The 16,084-nt window shown below is 51.8% G+C and overlaps 1 protein-coding gene across 2 annotated transcripts; it reads right to left on the reverse strand.

Annotated features, from left to right (window-relative positions):
• Positions 1–1,774: 1,774 nt before the first annotated feature.
• On the reverse strand, positions 1,775–15,690 carry LOC135243874 (glutamine-rich protein 2). 2 transcript variants are annotated; one of them, XM_064315979.1, is made up of 17 exons: positions 14,534–15,690; positions 10,803–10,907; positions 10,393–10,473; positions 10,104–10,217; positions 9,526–9,778; positions 8,746–8,831; positions 8,178–8,300; positions 8,022–8,096; positions 7,537–7,701; positions 5,572–5,690; positions 4,843–4,908; positions 4,286–4,387; positions 3,977–4,151; positions 3,766–3,877; positions 3,408–3,524; positions 2,048–2,263; positions 1,775–1,951 (listed from the first exon to the last, which is right to left on the reverse strand). In XM_064315979.1, the coding sequence occupies exons 1-16, from the start codon at positions 14,930–14,932 to the stop codon at positions 2,061–2,063; spliced, it is 2,295 nt and encodes a 764-aa protein (XP_064172049.1). In that variant the 5' UTR covers positions 14,933–15,690; the 3' UTR covers positions 1,775–1,951; positions 2,048–2,060. The 2 variants fall into 2 exon arrangements, with proteins under 2 accessions (XP_064172049.1, XP_064172050.1); XM_064315980.1 differs by having other exon boundaries at positions 1,775–2,263; positions 3,766–3,874; positions 14,534–15,683.
• Between the last annotated feature and the right edge of the window lie 394 nt (positions 15,691–16,084).

Consider the following 16,084-nt stretch of genomic DNA (forward strand, 5'->3'; position numbering starts at 1 on the left):
GTGAGCGGGAGGGTTAGGGTTAGACCCCAGAGTGTCTGTGTGAGCGGGAGGGTTAGGGTTAGACCCCAGAGCGTCTGTGTGAGCGGGAGGGTTAGGGTTAGACCCCAGAGCGTCTGTGTGAGCGGGAGGGTTAGGGTTAGACCCCAGAGCGAATGAATAAACAAAATAAAAAAGTTAGTTCAAAAAACAGGATGTGGGACCCTTTCGTAATGTGAATGAAACTGATTTTTATTGAAACACAATTCTGATGCTGCAGTGACACATTAACATGTTGATAGAGTCTGAATTAAGGACACAGCTGTGATGATGGACGGGAGAAAGACAGCCTCCCCCTGGAAAGGGCTACGGCCCTGAGGGAGGAACCCTCAGCAGAGGAGTAGAAAACTAGCAGAGCTTTCATTCAAGAGCAGCTAAGTGCATATGGTAAATTCAGAGACTAATGGCGTGTCTTTCCTGTTCCTTCGCCCGCGGGTCTCAGAGGAAGCACTTTGGGAGAGAATGCAGGCTTGGTTTGGAGCAGCTGTGCATAGTGGTGTTCAGAGCATGGGCTCGGTGTCTTGCAGTACGCTGTTTTTGCCGGGGCCAGAGGAGTCCGGCGTTTTAAACACTCAGAGGAACCTCAGGGGGTCTGGGGCAGCCCTGGGCTCAGGGTGTTTGGGGCAGCCCTGGGCTCAGGGTGTTTGGGTCAGGGCAGCCCTGGGCTTGGGGTGTTTGGGCCGGGGCGGGGCGGGGTCGTGGGGTGTTTGGGGCAGGGCGGGGGTCGTGGGGTTTTGGGGCAGGGCGGGCGGGGTCGTGGGTGTTTGGGGCAGGGCAGGGCGGGGCGGGGGTCGTGGGGTGTTTGGGCGGGCAGGGCGGGCGGGGGCGTGGGGTGTTTGGGGCGGGCGGGGATCGTGGGGTGTTTGGGGCAGGGCAGGGCGGGGCGGGGATCGTGGGGTGTTTGGGGCAGGGCAGGGCGGGGCGGGGGTCGTGGGGTGTTTGGGGCAGGGCGGGGCTCGGGGTGTTTGGGGCAGGGCGGGGCGGGGGTCGTGGGGTGTGAGCAGTACTCCGCTATCTCAGATGAGACGTTCTGTCCGTCACAGTCCTCTCCGCGTCCTTCGCAGTATATTTAGACGCGCGCCCATCCCCCCCTGCCCCCCCCGGTGGAGCGGACATACCCATCACACAACACCTCGCCATGTGCGGGCGCACCACAGCGCCGCGGACGGCCGTCAGGGGTCCTCACAACCGGGGTTTCCCATCAGACACGCAGGGGCTCACGCTGCACTCACACACACAGACAGAACCGCTGCCGCCACGGTGCAGGGAAAGGGAACCGGCATACTGCTGATGTGATATTTAATAAAACATCAGAGTCCTTATAGCATAGTTAAAAGCGTTGTCAAGAGGATCTGAAATCTGGTATGTAAAAGGATAATCACACAATTCTGATGAGATACATTTTGCAAACCTTTAAAGTATCTGATATATTTTGTTTCTGATGATATTTAAAGGGATGGACACACGGTTCTGGAGGGATATTTAAAGGGATAGACACACGGTTCTGGTGGGATATTTAAAGGGATAGACACACCGTTCTGATTGGATATTTAAAGGGACAGACACACCGTTCTGATTGGATATTTAAAGGGATAGACACAGTTCTGATTGGATATTTAAAGGCATACACATGCGTTTCTGGTGGGATATTTAAAGGGATAGACACACGGTTCTGGAGGGATATTTAAAGGGATAGACACACGGTTCTGGTGGGATATTTAAAGGGACAGACACATGGTTATGATGTGATTCATGACACCAGCTGCTCCAGCAGTACCCATGATGCTTTCTTTATGAGTGTGATGTCATCTTATCGTAGGGATCTGTCCCCATGTCCAACATGTGACAGACATCCACACAGCAGCCAGTCAGTGCTCAGAGGGGCGGGGTAATGAAAACTATCAGGTGCTGCCTGCTTTAAAAGATGACATACAACATCTCTCATAATACATTGATTGCTTTTAAATATCATAAATATTTTCTCTGTAACTTCCCCCTCACCCTTACATACTATCATGTGGCAGCTACAGTGTTGTCACTGGCTCTTCCTCGCCTGATTGGCCAAGGTCCACGTGGAGAACCAATCCTTGTGGAGCCTCTCCTGCAGAGTCCAGATGGGCGGAGCCATGGGGGGCGTGACCCTGGGGGGCGGAGCCATGGGGGACGGAACTCTGGGACAGACAGCCCAGAGACGACATGGGGCGATCCCGCATGGTGCTCCCTGAGGCTGAGGGGGGGCAGAGGCAAGATGGGTCATAGGTCAGAGGTCACAGATCAGAGGCCAGTTTCGAAAATAAAAAAGAAAATTCAGGAGAAGAACTAAAGGCTGCTCCATACTTTCCGCGGACAGCTGCGGACTTGTAGCGGTCGCGCGGACGCTCACCCGGTTCCATTCGTACTACAATTGAGGGTCCGCGTTGGTCTGTTGTTCCACACATGCACATTTCCCGATCTACACTCCATTCCAGCTCCATTACCACAGAGTGAATGCGATAAGAAAATTTTCGGTTACGCTGACCTATAAAACGAGTACAGAAAGCTTGTACTCTCACCTACTGCATAAATGAATTGTCAATCAAGCCAGACTGTACTAAAAATGGCGACAACACCGTAAACAACAGGTGTGGTATTAAGCACAGCTAATTTTAGAGGTACCCAGGCATCACAAATGCGCGTGTGTTTCACAAACGGATTGTCCAAGACAATATATGACCACTCAGTCTCAAAAGGGACATCTCTGCGCGTAAAACCAATGGTAAGGTTGTATATTTATTCAATATTTATCCCCAGATATTGACTGTAGAATGACATGGTATTATTTTTAAAAACTTTGTCTCATTTATTTCGTTATTCAGTGAGCAGCGTTTTCACTGCCGTATTGGCATATCTTAGGGCTATTGTTGGGTTTATCTTGTTGCTATGAAGGAATACGATTTTTGAGTGGTGAAATAATATTTTTATGAATGCCCAGATAGACAATATAAATGTGGGTAACGCGGATCTCCTCGCACAACTCTCTTCAAAACAAGCATCCATTAAATTTTGTTATCTGGAGCATGCGCAGTCGGCGCGCTTGCTATGTGTACAGTCTGCGCGGTCACAAATTTGTGGCGGCGCTGCATAGGTCCGGGACCCTCCGGACATGGGCGGATGACGACATTTACGTCACGCGGACCAAAGCGGACCCTCGCGGACACACGGACGTGGAAAGTATGAAGCAGCCTTTACACGTAAATAAAAACTGTGTGCTATGAAAGTTTATCAGTGTGCAGCAGGGAGGGTGTGTGTGTATGATGTCATCAGTGTGCGCTGGGAGGGTGTGTGTGTATGATGTCATCAGTGTGCGCTGGGACGTGCCCCATGTGACTGACCCGAGTGGCTCCAGTGGGTCCTGGCGCTCTGGGGTCGCACTGGCACTGCCCTGCCCGCTTCCCCACCGCACCTCTGGGACTGCGACCGGCTCAGCTTGTCTCTGCTCTTACTGAAGCCTGTGACAACAATGTCACTGTGACATCACAGCACAGAACTGCATCACTGTGACATCACAAACCAGCACTGCATCACTGTGACCCACACTGCTTCCTTCTCTCTTTCCCTGATTTCCATGTTCCTGACATCTCTTGTAAAATTAATCTTGTACAAAAAATCTAAAACTTTAAAGTGATTTAATGCATTATTATTGTTATATATACAGTATATTGGACAGACATATGAGACAGACACGGAGACCTTCTTTAGCAGAGATGGTGGGCAGCCGGGACTCCACACCCCTGATGGCTCTGGAGTTCAGACGGCCCTTATATATGTGCCCATCCAGCCCCAGGATGTCCACCTCCTCCTGCTGACCAATGGGAGCAAAGTGACGAGGACAGTAATACACACACACGCACGCACGCACGCACGCACACACGCACACACACACACACAGCTCTGCACTGACATGAATGCGCAGCGAGGGCCCTGAGACAGCTGGGGCCTGGCCCTCCTCCCCCTCCTGGATGAACTGGGCGATGTGCTGCAGTCGGGTGTAGCGGCGGTTGGGGTAGGTGAGGGTGTGGCTGCCCCCACAGCTACGGGCCAGGTAGCTGTAATCCGCCATCTCCGGAATCTTATCGCTAAGGGGAGGGGCAGGGGGAGGGCTTAATTCAGCAAGTGTGGGTAGCAAAAGGAATAGAGCTTGAGAAATTTCAAAAATAATTAGCTACCAATGGGTGTGGATCATCCAGCCAAAAGGGGGGCCAGATCTCACCTCCTGCAGTGCTGTCGAACCTGTTCCAGATCGTACACCGTGTACGGCCTACTGCTCCTGTGAGAGGGCAAGCCTGGGGCCGCGGGAACAGTGACCAGGTGACTGGGAGAGAGGGAGAGAGAGAGAGGGAGAGAAGGAGAGAGGGAGAGAGAGAGAGAGAGAGATGAAGAAGGAGGGAAGGGGAGAGAGAGAGAGATCGGCAGAGAAAGAGTGAGAGAGAGCGGGGAGACAGAGAGAGAGAGAGAAAAGGAGAGTTGTTCTGGAGATCTTTTCAGTGTGCACACTATGAGCCTGATTTACTATTAGCACGTGCAAAACCTTCCAGCACATGCAGAACCTATAACATGACCAATGATTGGTCACAGTATTTGTTTTGCACCAATCACTAGTTGTGTTATTAGTTTTGCGTGTAAAGTGCACTACAGCTCTGCAGGTCCCTTGCGACAGCAGCTGAGCAGACGGGACGCAGCTGTGCAGACGGGACGCAGCTGAGCAGACCGGACGCAGCTGAGCAGACGGGACGCAGCTGAGCAGACCGGACGCAGCGGCCAACTTACGGTCCCGGAGTCAGCATGTCCACCGGCCGGTCACAGGAGATGCAGTGGAACCGTGCTACCAGCTGCCTGAGGGGGGGGGGGGGGGGGAGGGGAGGGAGGGAGGGGGGGGGGGGGGGGGAGGAGAAGGAGGGAGGAGGGAGGGGTGGGTAGGGAGGGAGGGAAGGAGAAAGAAGGAGAGATGGAGGGAGGGAAAGAGGGAAGGAGGGAAGGAAGGAGAAAGAGGGAGGGAGGGAGAGTAGGAGAGAGGGAGGAGGGAGGGGGGAGGGAGGGATAGAGGTTAGACCATTTGATGTCTGAAGAGGGGTTTCCATCGACTGTTTATATGCGCAGGAGTAAACCTGGGAGGAAACACCATTACGCTCGGTCGATAAAGAGAAGACTGAAACAGACTTCTTGAATAAACAAACAGAAAGCCCAGAAAATGGCATTAAATAGACAACTGCATGCCTCTCTTCGACGTCTCTGGGCTGTAACACAGATACCCATGTGTAACCTAGAGAATGCTGTTATGTTCATTCCAAGAGTGAGTATGTCTTACTAACTGTGTTCGGCCGGCTTTGATTATGTAACGCTGTTGCGCCCTCTTCAGTATATTCGCATTATTTGACGGAAGCTCAAGCTGATTTTCGGATTTTCTTTTGCCGACTTTTCAGAAATTCTCTTCACATTTGTGAGACGCTTGGGTGGGAACTCTGCCCCCGCCCGCTCGGTCCCGCCCCCGCCCCTCACCTCCTGATCCCGGCAGCATCGTCCAGCTCGGGGGCGGGCGGGGCCTGCAGCTGTTTGCGGATGGCCTTCCAGCGCTCCTCCAGCTGCTGCTTCAGCGGGTCCAGCTCGATCCGGTTCAGCTGCAGGGTCACCAAAACACAGGAAGAGCAAACACACACCTCCACACATTAACAGACACCTCCACACATTAACAGACACCTCCACACATTAACACACACCTCCACACATTAACAGACGGCTCCACACATTAACACACACCTCCACACATTAACAGACACCTCCACACATTAACAGACGCCTCCACACATTAACAGACGCCTCCACACATTAACAGACACCTCCACACATTAACAGACGGCTCCACACATTAACAGACACCTCCACACATTAACAGACGGCTCCACACATTAACAGTCACCTCCACACATTAACACACACCTCCACACATTAACACACACCTCCACACATTAACAGACGGCTCCACACATTAACAGTCACCTCCATGCATTAACAGACGCCTCCACACATTAACAGACGGCTCCACACATTAACAGACGCCTCCACGCATTAACAGACGCCTCCACGCATTAACAGACGCCTCCACACATTAACAGACGCCTCCACACATTAACAGACGCCTCCACACAGTCAGCAGGTTTCGGTCTGTTTGGCTGCAGAATGTGAGCGCAGCTCATCATGACCCTGTTTCACCACAGCCACGCAGGACGGGTTCTCCTGCGCACACAACCAGAGTCTGGATTTCAGAGCATCCAGGAAACTCCACTGTGCTCACACTGACGCTGATTCCATTAGACTTCAAGAACTTTTGCGTTAACAGGCGTTTTATGTAAGCAGCTTTAAAAATTAGACCAGAATTAGATCAACATGAGATCGGAGCAGAATTTGAACATTCCCAGATGGTGCCCGCAGTTATTTTTAGAGCTTGCATGCAGGTTATTATGATATGGACACTCACAGCTCTCGAGCAGCCGCATAGTGAAGCAATGTGGGTCATGAGGCCCACAGTACTGTGCGCACAGAAATAGACCTGGCAGGCCTGCTCCAGCACAGCTACGGCAAAGCCACGAGCACAGTCTCCTCTGCACCCTGCGCACGGCTGGGTCACCCTGCGCATGGCTGGGTCACCCTGACCATGGCTGGGTCACCCTGCGCACGGCTGGGTCACCCTGACCACGGCTGGGTCACCCTGCGCACGGCTGGGTCACCCTGCGCACGGCTGGGTCACCCTGACCACGGCTGGGTCACCCTGAGCACGGCTGGGTCACCCTGACCACGGCTGGGTCACCCTGCGCACGGCTGGGTCACCCTGACCATGGCTGGGTCGCCCATGCACGGCTGGGTCACCTGACCACGGCTGGTCACCTCCTGACGCTGGGTCACCCTGCGCACGGCTGGGTCACCCTGACCATGGCTGGGTCACCCTGACCATGGCTGGGTCACCCTGTGCACGGCTGGGTCACCCTGCGCATGGCTGGGTCACTCTGCGCACGGCTGGGTCACCCTGACCGTGACCAGAATCCAGGCCTGAGTGTCGGAGGTCCCGTCTGTCCTGGGAAGCTCCAGACAGCTTTGGGACGGTGTGATCCGCTGACTGCAGTTTGGGGTGGCAGTTGGAAGCCTGCTGTTGTGACAGCGAGACCCAGAGGGGTTGCGACAGCCTTTTACGATCTTCCCCCCCCTCCCCCATGACCCAGACAACAACAGTTCCTCTGTAATGACCACAAGTGCTGTACGGAAGACTTCACTGAGGTGAACGTGGAGAGTTTCAGTATGTAGAGAACAGAGAACGAGCGCAGGTAAACCAGGACACTAGGGCTGAGACAGTGCCCAGCAATCTGAGAGGGAGTTTAAAGTGCCATTCCCTTTCAGAATAAGGACTACCCATCCTCATTTGCGATTTGAATTTATGCTTTTGGCCTGAAATAAGCCAGCATCAGTAATTACCTTGCACTCCATCTCCATGGAGATCTTCTGGATGACCTTGTGCCAGTCCTGTTCCTGGCCTGAGACCTTGCTGAGAAGGTCCTGGAACATGGAGCTGAGCTGCTCGGTCATGGAGTCAAACTGCACTCGGCTGACCTTCGTCTCCAGGGCCTGCTTGTCTGCTTTCTGTAGGGGAGAGACTGCTGTTAGGGTTAGGCCCTGTGGACCCTCTGGGGCTCAGTGCAGTGTGTGCAAGTGCTGTTAGCCTGTTAGCGTGTCTCACTGCAGTGGGTGGGAGAGCTGTTAGCATGTCTCATTGCAGTGGGTGGGAGAGCTGTTAGCCTGTTAGCGTGTCTCAGTGCAGTGGGTGGGAGAGTAGTTAGCCTGTTAGCATGTCTCACTGCAGTGGGTGGGAGAGTAGTTAGCCTGTTAGAGTGGGAGTTCTGCTACACTGTGTGTCTCAGTGCTGTGGGAGTGTGAGCATGCTGTGGCCAAAGGGCACTCACAATGTCAATCTCCATCTCCACATGGTCCTTGTCAGCCTTCTTTTCTTCTAACTGCTCCAGCGTCTTGTGCAGGTGCTGAGCAAAGGGACACATGATCAGTAACGGCACAGACAGGTAGAAAAACGTACACACAGAGGAGAGACCCCGCCCACTCACCTCAAAGCGCTGCTGACGCTGGCTCTGCTCGTCGGCCAGGTGACAGATAGTGCTGCGCAGCTTCTCACACTCCGCCTGCAGCTGCAGAATGGCGGCCTGTGTGTCGCCCATCAGCGCTGAGCTCTGAGAACACACCGCTCGTCAGCGCTGAGCTCTGAGAACACACCGCTCGTCAGCGCTGAGCTCTGAGAACACACCGCTCATCAGCGCTGAGCTCTGAGAACACACCGCCCATCAGCACTGAGCTCTGAGAACACACCGCTCATCAGCGCTGAGCTCTGAGAACACACCGCTCATCAGCGCTGAGCTCTGAGAACACACCGCTCGTCAGCGCTGAGCTCTGAGAACACACCGCCCATCAGCGCTGAGCGGTGAGAACACACCGCCTGTCAGCGCTGAGAACACACCGCTCGTCAGCGCTGAGCTCTGAGAACACACCGCACATCAGTGCTGAGAACACACCGCCCATCAGCTCTGTGTGTGTGTGTGTGTGTTTATATGTGTGTGTGTGTGTGTGTGTGTTCATATGCGTGTATGTGTGTGTCCGTGTGTGTGTGTGTGCTCTCACCTTGTCCCTGTCTGCAGTCAGGCTGTCCAGCAGGGTCCTCAGGTCACTGATCTGTTCCAGAAGGTTCTCAGGAATCTCCCTGCGTGCTGCAGAAGGGTCAGGTGAGTGAGGACCAGCGTCTCAAACAACACTGATACTGAGGTCACATGACTGAGACTGCCATCTCCTCCACGGACTGACTGACTGACTGACTCACCTGTACATATGACAGTACACATACTTAGAAGTAGAAACACACATCTCTAAAAGACACATATTTCATGCACTTCTTTCCCGTCTTCTCCACAATTTTGGATTGCCCAATTGTATCAGCACCCATTGCTCCAACCTCCGCAACTGAATTAAAACACAGACAAGCCCTCTAACCCTGCAATGCCCAGTGCTGCCTGTGGTCACACTGCAGCTCCCCAGCTGGGTTTGGACAGATGTGAGCTGAACAGCTGAACGGGCGGACTGGCAGGCGGCTAATCGATCAGGGGTGGTCGCTGGCACAGGAAGAGGTGCAGTCATCCCACCCAAATAAAACCCTCCTTCCCTGGGCGATGCCAGGGTCAACTGGCATGGTCCGGATTCAACAGCAGTCTGTGGGGCACATCCAATCACACGCACTGCTTAAATCACTGTGTGTGCACTGTGTACACTTGTGTGTGTGAAGTCCTCTCGCACGTGCACTAGTGAGCTCTGTCAGAACAGACTCTCGTGGGGAGCTTCGTAGTCCCACCCTGAAGAGAGAGAGACAGCGCAGGACACGCCCAGCGTGGGGTGGGAGGAGCTTCGTACCCACGTCACTGAGCATGTCGCTGAGCTGCTGCAGCTGGGCGTGGTCGGCCTTGCTCTGCTCCAGCTGGGCGACCCGGCCCTCCAGAGCATCCTGCCTCGGTCCCAGCCCGCCCAAACGCCGCAGAGCCTCCACCGCCTGGGGGTACTGCTCGGCCCCGCCCCCAACGCCCGTCAGCCGCGCCCCGCCCGCCTCGGCCGCCTGTGGGGTGGTCGCACCTCCGGGAGGGGAGATGGAGGACGCGGGGTGAAGGTCCTGGGGGGGGTGGTGAAGAAAAAAATGCACCCAGGGAAAAAGTTTAAATGTTAGCGCATAACAGTGTGAACAAAACTAAATCTGCTCAATCAAATAGTTATCAAATCGTTCCACATGAATTTCAGCTTAAATTGGGTCTGGAAGAACTCTCTCAACCCACTTAACAAGACTGGGGTTTATTTGAATGTATTTTCAAAATCCTAAGTCAGCGTTCTAGAACTTTTGGTCACCAGCAGTGATTATGAATGTTCAGTTCAGAAAATTCTAACCACAGAGTTGTGATATGGCAGCTTGGGTTAAAGGAAGGGAAACTCGTAGGCTGTACCTCCGGTTGCTGTGCACTCTGGTTGACTAGCGCCTCCTGCAGGACGTCCCAGGTAATGAAGTGGGTCAGCTCCTCTGGGTCTGGATACTGCCCTATCCTCTCCTTCAGCTCTCTCTGCAGTTATCACACAACAGTTTGTCAACTGACAGAGGACATCGTACTGATAGTGCAGCCTTACAAATGTGATTGGAAATTCCAAATTAGGACCAAAAGGAAAAAAACCAAGGAACACTGAGAAAAAAACACCACTTGGTAGTGACTTGCTCATGGCTGTTACATTTTAACTCACCATGACTTTCTCCAGATTGGCCACTAGGTGGGAGCACTTCTCCAGAGCAGTAACTCTGTCCTGTAGCTTGTCCACATGCAGCTAGAGACAGACAGCATTCCTCAGTGGTACTGATAACATGACTCACGCAGGCAGCTGTGTGTGCAGGTTATGTACACAGAGACATGGCTTTAATGGGCAGGGTTGACCCAGACGACCCCTGACCCTCTCCCTTATTGGTCATTAGTGAGTCTGTGTCAGTGGGTTAGAATGGTGTAAATAGATTTGGCCCCCATGCACTGACCCTGATTGGGTGTCAGGTTTGCATTTATTTTTTGGCAGATAATGGCTGGGGAGCAGACTGAGGGCTGATGAGCTGCACTGACCCTGGATCAGCCGCTGCAGGCAGACGGTTCAAGGTGCTGACCTACCTGAGCGATCTGCTCGTGCAGGGTCCTGATCTCCTCCTGCAAGCTGTCCCGGGACGCCCTCAGGTCCCGAATTTCATTCAGCAGTTCCTGGATCAGTGCCATGGACTGAAAAGAGGGAATCTGGGTGGTTAATTCTGTCACAAATCAACCCCCCCGCCCCCCACCCCACCCCGAAACCTTGGGCTGCACTTAGAATGTTCACAGGTCTGCTAGCTCCCCCAAAATACCGTTTTACTGGTTTTCAAAAATGATTATTTCTTATTTTCCGGTGGGTAAAAGGTTTTGCGATGATCCAGGTGCTAAATCACAGAGTGTTACAGAGTGTCTCTGTTACGCAGTGTATCTGTTACACAGTGTCTCTGTTACTGTGCCTCTCTGTTACACAGTGTCTCTGTTACTGTGCCTCTCTGTTACGCAGTGTCAGTGTTACACAGTGTCAGTGTTATGCAGTGTCTCTGTTACTGTGTCTCTGTTACTGTGCCTCTCTGTTACACAGCGTCTCTGTTACACAGTGTCTCTGTTACACAGTGTCTCTGTTACACAGTGTCTCTGTTACACAGCGTCAGTATTACGCAGTGTCAGTATTACGCAGTGTCTCTGTTACGCAGTGACCTTTCTGTCCGTACCCCGGCTCGGGGCGCTGGGAGCTTTCCCATGGCTGCGCTGGGTCGGTGAGACAGGGAGGGGCTCAATAAGAGCGGGACTCACGCAGTTATAAATCCTCTGCCCCCCCCGCCCCCCCCACCAGAGGACCTGTAATTAATGTCCCAGGAAGGCCTGTTTACCGTCTCCATGGTGACATCCTCTAGATCCTGCAGAGGGAGAAACCCCCCACACATCCCCCCCCCCCCAACCCCCCCGTGAAAGATTGCTGTGACAGAAACTGCTCTCCCTATCGGATGTTTGTTTGTCGGTCAAGTAACAGTTTTCCAGACGAATGAGCAGGGTTACAGTATATAAAAGATAATCATTTTAAAAATAATTAATCCCTTTGCCTGGACTCACAGGGAGGACCAAAGAGAACTGGCAGCTGAACTTTGACCCGTGGAGCCGAACTGTCCGATGACGCATCGCCCGCGCAGACATCCTGTTAGCACGCCTGCGAGGAGCGAGCCTTTCACCGCCCGCCATCACTAAGAGACCGTCAGCCACAAACATTGATCATCCACGGTCCTTATGTAATATTAATCCTGCTGATAAAACATTTACCCGCCAGCTAGCGCCTAATGACAAACCAGATAATGGCCCTGTTTTTCCACCAAGGAGGGCAGAGCGTGGCTTCCGGATCAGCAGGTGGACACGTCTCTGATCTAGGCGGCAGTGCAGTATAATGGCTAAGGAGTTGGTCTTGTAACCTAAAAGTCGCAGGTTCGACTCCCCAGTAGGACACTGCCGTTGTACCCTTGAGCAACGTACTTAACCTGCACTGCTCCAGTATATATCCAGCTGAATAACTGGACACAATGTAAGTCGCCCTGGATAAGAGCATCTGCTAAACGCCTGTGAACTGACCTGAACTGACAGCCCCACTGTGGTCAACCCAGGGGGGGACACAGCCAGGTACCACGTATTAATGAAGGACAGCGAATGCCACACCTCACACAGCACTGAACTGCACACAGAACTGAACTGAACTGCACACAGAACTGAACTGCACTGAACTGCACGCAGCACTGAACTGCATGCAGCACTGAACAGCACTGAACTGCATGCAGAACTGCACACAGCACTGAACTGCACTGAACTGCATGCAGCACTGAACTGCACTGAACTGCACACAGAACTGACTACACAGGGAGTTGAACGGCAACCTGAGGACCTCTTGGGGGGAGGGGGGCAGGTGGGGCCAGCTGCGCGGACAGGCAGGGAGGGGTGGTGCGGGGCGGGGGTGACACCGGTGACCCAGCGAATTCGGGATGGGAAGATGAATTATTGAGATGAGTATAAAGAGGCACCTGACCCCCACCCCCCCTCCATAGGCCAGCTCCAGTAACACCTGCGCCCCATTCCTCCCCTGACATCCACCGACCCCCCAGGGGAGATTAATTAGACCTCCACACAGAAGCACAGGGACAGATACTGTATACAGCACACGAGCCCGGACACTGCAGCACAGAGCTCCCCACCCACACACACACACACACACACACACCCACACACACACACACACACCCACACACACACACACCCCCGCCCTGCGGTCCCACACTCATTAACCGTGTGCACATTCACCCGTGTAACACACCCATTAGCCCGCATCTCAAACTGCAGCTCCTCCACCCAGACCCGGGAGGACATACAGCTACAAGGAGATACACTTATTTGCTCTTCAACGAACCCAAATGTACCCCGGAAATAAAATAATTTTCTATATGGGTACTAATAAATACCTTTGACAAGCAAAAAAAGTACAAATGAATTATGCACTGCTGCCTAGGGGTAGAGTTTAATGCACCTGTAGGGGACCACCCCAGTGACAAGCGTGGGTACTGTTATAAGCACTTTTTCATATCTTATTTCTGAGAGTGTATAGTGCACTGCAAACTGCAGCACTGGAGGTTAGCGAGTTCATATCTCAAATCTGAAGGCATCTTTACATCCGTTACCAGGGGAACTTCACCTCAGCTACAATACAGCCAATCAGAAAGGGTGCAGTGTGAACCCGTAAGCGTGGTTTCATAAGAGCATCTGCGGACAAATGAAGCAGAAACTATGAGAAGCATCGTCCCACGTAGCAATGAGCTTCATTTCACTGGGTCTGGATCTCAGGGGGACAGCAGAGCAGAGGAGAGGAGAGGAGAGGAGAGAGAGAGAGGGAGAGGAGAGGAAAGCAGAGGAGAGGAGAGGAGAGAGGACAAGAAAGAAGAGAGGAGAGGAAGGGGAGGAGGGAGAGGACAGGAGAGGAGGGGAGAGGACAGGAGAGGAGAGGAGGAGAGGAGACGGAGAGAGGAGAGGGAGAGAGGAAGAGGAGAGGAGAGGAGAGGAGAGGGAGACAGGAGAGGAAAGTCATTGGGGAGGACGGCAGGGAGAGCGGAGCCCATTGTCCTGCGCTCCGTCCTTGTGGCCTCTTCTTGCGCACGGGATTATTACAGGGTGGTCTCAGGTGCCAGTCCAGACTTCACAATTCAGCGAATTCTGTGAAGCTCTTAGTACCTGAGAATCTCCTCTCCTCTCCACTGATGTAATGATGATTTTGGGCAGCATTCCTATACATAACAGGACACTACTCCCCGATAACTTTGCGTATACATGTCAACACTGAGGCAAATAATGTCACGGACAGCTCGGGCGCAGTTATGCCTGCACGCAGATAGATAGTTTAGCGTGGGACCAGAGCAAGCCAAAGTCATTGTTAAAAATAGTTCAACTTTAAGAACTTTAAGAATAAAATATTAATGTTTAAAGGAACAAAGGAAGACGTGTTTCCCATCTCTGCGGCCACAACAAGGCAAAGTGCACAACTTTTGAAACCAAATAGTCTTTGTTGATTCTCTATTATAATCTCAACTCGAAAAGTGTCGCGTGTCACGCGATTTACCTTTCTATTGTTTAAAGCGGGATATGATTACAGTGTTTCTTTCCGAGTAACCTGCTATACAGCCTACGATAGGGAGTGCAACAAGAACACTGTAATGTTTTCGTTCTATCATACAATTACAGGAACATCTAAATGCACGCAGAATGTGTAACTTAACCGGTAAGATGGTGCTTTATTCGCGGGAAGGGTTTACCTTGGACACGCCATCCTCGTTGGCTTGCACTTTTCTGTGAAGCTGCATTAGCTGCCACATGTCGCTGACCGGTGTGGTGCCGGAGTTGGGTCGAGCAAGCAGGTCGGCAGCACTGGGGAGTGTTTCTAAAACGGCAATCTGTCTCTCGATCTGCCTCAATTTATCCTCCACATGATGGTACGGGCCCGGCTTCCCCCGTGGAAGGGACATTTGCTGAGACGGATCTTGGGGCTTGCGCCCCCCGTCATCTCCTGTCCATTCCACGGTCACGTTCTGCATCTCCAGGTGCTTCACCACCGCATGAAGGAGGGTGTGCAGGGCATTGAAGTTGACCGCCCCGACGTCTGGCGTACCGACCGACAGGTTGACCAAGTCAAACAAGCTGATTGCAACCGACATGACAACGACCCAGTTTGTATTCCTAAGTAACAGCTTTTAAACTGAAAATGAAATTGACAGATTAGGCTATAAATCCCATATAATACCTTTAATCATCTTCGGCCTATAAAAAACGTTTTATTGGACAGTTAGAACAGGACAAAAAGTCGCCTATATATAATAGTTTTAAGAGGATGTGATTTTTAGATAAACAGCGAACTAATTGCGAAATGATTTCATGAAATCAAAAATAGTATAGCACAATTGAGCGTCGAAGCTCAGAGCAAAAATGTTTTACATTTCATTTCACAGACTGAAACTATTTTACTTATCAAAGTCTGTCCATGTTCAGTCTTCCTGGCATTGAATCCCTATAGCTTTAGCCGCCAGCCTTGATTATAGTACATTGCTCCGAATTTGTTCTACCTTCCCTTGTTCTTGCACACCTACCGTGGACGCGGATTGGCTCTAGCGATGAGTGTGACTTACAGAACGTTTTTAATTGGGCGACCTATCAGTCAATCGCAAAACGCGCTCTTCCAACAATGTGACTCAGAGCGTTTGGGGTTACTTAGCAACCATGTAGCCGCCTCTCAACTCAACTCCTCAGATTATCCGAGTGCTGGGATGGGGTCAACTCGAGTTGGTCGTTTAAATATTTGTCGACTTTAAGAAAGGTATTTAGCGGTCTGAATAAGCACCTGCATATTAACATCAAACAATATACGTCATACTCACAGTAAATTGATAAGAAAAGGTGTCCAACTGAATTTTCTCATAACATCACAGTTAAGCCTAACACGACACACACTTATGTTTGTAAAACTGAGCTGGCTTGTGTTAATTTAACTAAATGTAAACATAATTAGGCCTAATTAAATACTAAAACGGTGAACAAATAAATAATGTTATCAGCAATATTAGCAGCACACAGAAAGGTATTTACAGATGATGTACAGGTACTGCTAGCTGGACTATATTACACGCCCACCGATTCCGGGGTAACTACATTGATAATCACGTATCTGAATTTCTCAGAACACTGGAGAAAGATATGAATGCAATGCGTGTGGGGAAAAAAACAATAAAAATGAACAATAGGCAGGAAATAATATTTGCCCTCAGAATTTTGTTTCTCTCTTAAACGCAGTTCAATAGGCCCGTTTAACTAAA

This window comes from Anguilla rostrata, chromosome 17 (assembly GCF_018555375.3).
Source record: "Anguilla rostrata isolate EN2019 chromosome 17, ASM1855537v3, whole genome shotgun sequence".
NCBI lineage: Eukaryota > Metazoa > Chordata > Actinopteri > Anguilliformes > Anguillidae > Anguilla > Anguilla rostrata.

Coding starts and splice junctions, on each gene's coding strand:
- LOC135243874 (XM_064315979.1), bottom strand. CDS start 14,932: ATGTCGGTTGCAATCAGCTTGTTTGACTTGGTCAACCTGTCGGTCGGT. Junction 10,908..14,533: donor ACGAGGATGGCGTGTCCAAG/GTAAACCCTTCC, acceptor CCCTCTTTTCAG/TCCATGGCACTGATCCAGGA. Junction 8,097..8,177: donor AGCGTCAGCAGCGCTTTGAG/GTGAGTGGGCGG, acceptor CCCTTTGCTCAG/CACCTGCACAAGACGCTGGA.